We start from the raw sequence: 2422 nt of genomic DNA on the forward strand, positions 1-2422 counted from the left end.
GGCTGAACATAAACTGGTCATACTTGTGAAGGATAATGGCAACGTTTCTTTATCAGCAACAGCTACTGTGATTGTCAAACTTGTGGAGCCAAAAGAGGCTTTTGCGGCTTCTGATGTTATAAGTGCAGCAACGGAAAATGAGGAGGATTATGTGACTTTTTACCTGATGATCACTCTGGGCGCAGTTTCAGTTCTATTTATCATCAGTATTATCGTGCTGATTGCAATGCAGTGCTCCAAATCCACAGACTATACTTCTAAATATCTCCAAGAGACTAATTATGATGGGACACTGTGTCACAGCATCCAGTACAGATCTGGAGACAAACGCTACATGTTAGTTGGACCCAGAATGAGCATAGGATCTACTATAGTACCTGGAAGTCATGCAAACACACTAGTGCTACCTGACAGGAGGAGAACAGAAGAGGTAAGAATAAATTATTATTGAAAACTAGATTAATCTTGAAATATGTGTTAATTTAACAGACTTAACCTATTAAAACAGAATAATTGGATAGAAATATTCAACACTTAGAGGAGCAAGAAGGCCTCGTGTTGATAAAGTAACTGTGGTATACATTGTTTATATGTAGATTAATAACTGTGTCTCATTGTTTCAAAGTGGTGATGCTTTACGGACATCTGCTTTGGCCTGTGCGTCCTTATTGCTTAAAGTTTTACTTTTACTGTCATTTGAGGAAAGATTTTTTTTTTACTAGTTGCATATTTTATACTGATGTGTTGTTGCTTGTGTTTTTCCTCAGTGGTACACCTATTTAAAAACAACAAACAAAATACCAGTTTTATTTTGACTGTATGTTGAATGCAAACAGTTTTTAAGTCTTTGTGTTTTATCAACCATATATTTTCTTAGTTTTCCTTTAATCTTCACCTCTAAAATAATAGAAAAACACAGTTCTATTGATTATAGGACACAGGACTCTATCACATTTTATCTTTACATTTAAATGAAGATCACTGTTTATTTTTTATATTTTTTTATATCTTTTATCACTTTTTCTATACATCTTGGGATAAGAAGGCTTAGACTGCCTAAGACAAGCACTGGAAGTCTGGGATTTCTGATGCAGTCTCATGGATTCAATGTGCAATGAATGGCTGAGACACAGAGGAGGTCAAAGCGAGCCTGAGGCGCGTGTGCAGTGAATCACAATGTGCAGGCAGTCAGGTGGTGTAGGCTTACTACGCCTTAACATGGGTCTTATAATGGTGCATGACTAAAACGGAAGCAATACATTCTAATGCCATATTTTATTTATTATTCTGTTGAAATAAAATACAAAGAAGTCACAGAGATGCATGTAAACGTATTTTTAAGGACACCAAACATGAAGTTCAGAATATACAATCCCTTTTGACTAATTAAAAACTAGGTCACTTGTGTAAATACTAGATTTTCAGGCTGCTTGCCTTATGAACACTGAGCGTTGCCCATAGCAACACACTGGGAGATCCACCTCTTAGACTCTACTGGTTTCCACAGACTAGCCTGCACTCCTCGGTCTTAGCAACAGCAGCGGAAGAGGATGAATGAGGGAGGGAGATGCAGGGAGAGCCGCTGAGTAGGGGGAGGGGAAATATGCAATATATCTATTTACAAGAGACAATATTTCATAAATACACAGCAAAGAAAATAAATAAAGATATTTTATAAAACTGCCATTGCAAAACAGGCAGCAGATGGTCCAGATTCTACATCTATTATGAAGGCAGGAATAGATAAGCTTCTAATTAGTTATTGCATTACATGGACGTAATCTATTTTCTCCAAAAATTAGGTCAATCTTTGATTTTATTGAATGCTACTGACAGAACAGTATATATTTTGTGACATTTATTTTGCCTGCTATTAAAAGTGACATTTTAAACTAACGATGAGCATGTGACATATGGCTTTGTACTGGAGTGCACATAGAAGAAAACAAAGGATTAGTTCAGATTCAGAGTGAACCAAGGTTTCACAAAGCAGAGAGCTTGAACAGACCTTCTCAGCAGTTCTTCTGCCCCTTTTCAATGTCTGCTTAACAGCAGTAATTGGCCGTGTGCTTTTATGCATTTTTAATGCACCTCCGTGTCTGCATGTGTGTGAAACGAAAAACTGTATGACTGTATGAGGCATTATTTGTGTTCAAGTGCAGCAGGACTGCTAAGCTGTGCCTGAACAGGAGATGGCAAGGAAATATGTGAATGAATAAAAATACATAGCTTGAATCTTATGCACTGACATTATCAGATTGACTATGAGGTGGTTGCATACCCCAAACCAGTTCTTAGCTGCTGCTGTCGTAGTTTGGTTGAATAATAATAAGTGGGTGGATTAAAAATAGGTATTTCTGAATTAATAATTAATGCCATAAAACAGTAAAAGGGATACAGTATGATTGAGATTACTATACAG

At 36.8% G+C, this 2422-nt stretch overlaps 1 protein-coding gene across 1 annotated transcript in view; it reads left to right on the top strand.

The window, feature by feature from the left end:
• The window catches only part of LOC103132301 (protocadherin-10-like), a 4135-nt gene extending 2577 nt beyond the window's left edge, over positions 1–1558 (top strand). The window contains exon 2 of the mRNA XM_016667303.1: positions 1462–1558. Within this exon, the coding sequence (XP_016522789.1) occupies positions 1462–1558 (97 nt within the window). The remainder of the gene's footprint in view (positions 1–1461) is intronic.
• Positions 1559–2422: the final 864 nt, after the last annotated feature.

This window comes from Poecilia formosa, unplaced genomic scaffold, assembly GCF_000485575.1.
Source record: "Poecilia formosa unplaced genomic scaffold, Poecilia_formosa-5.1.2 Scaffold988, whole genome shotgun sequence".
In the NCBI taxonomy this organism is placed as follows: Eukaryota; Metazoa; Chordata; class Actinopteri; order Cyprinodontiformes; family Poeciliidae; genus Poecilia; species Poecilia formosa.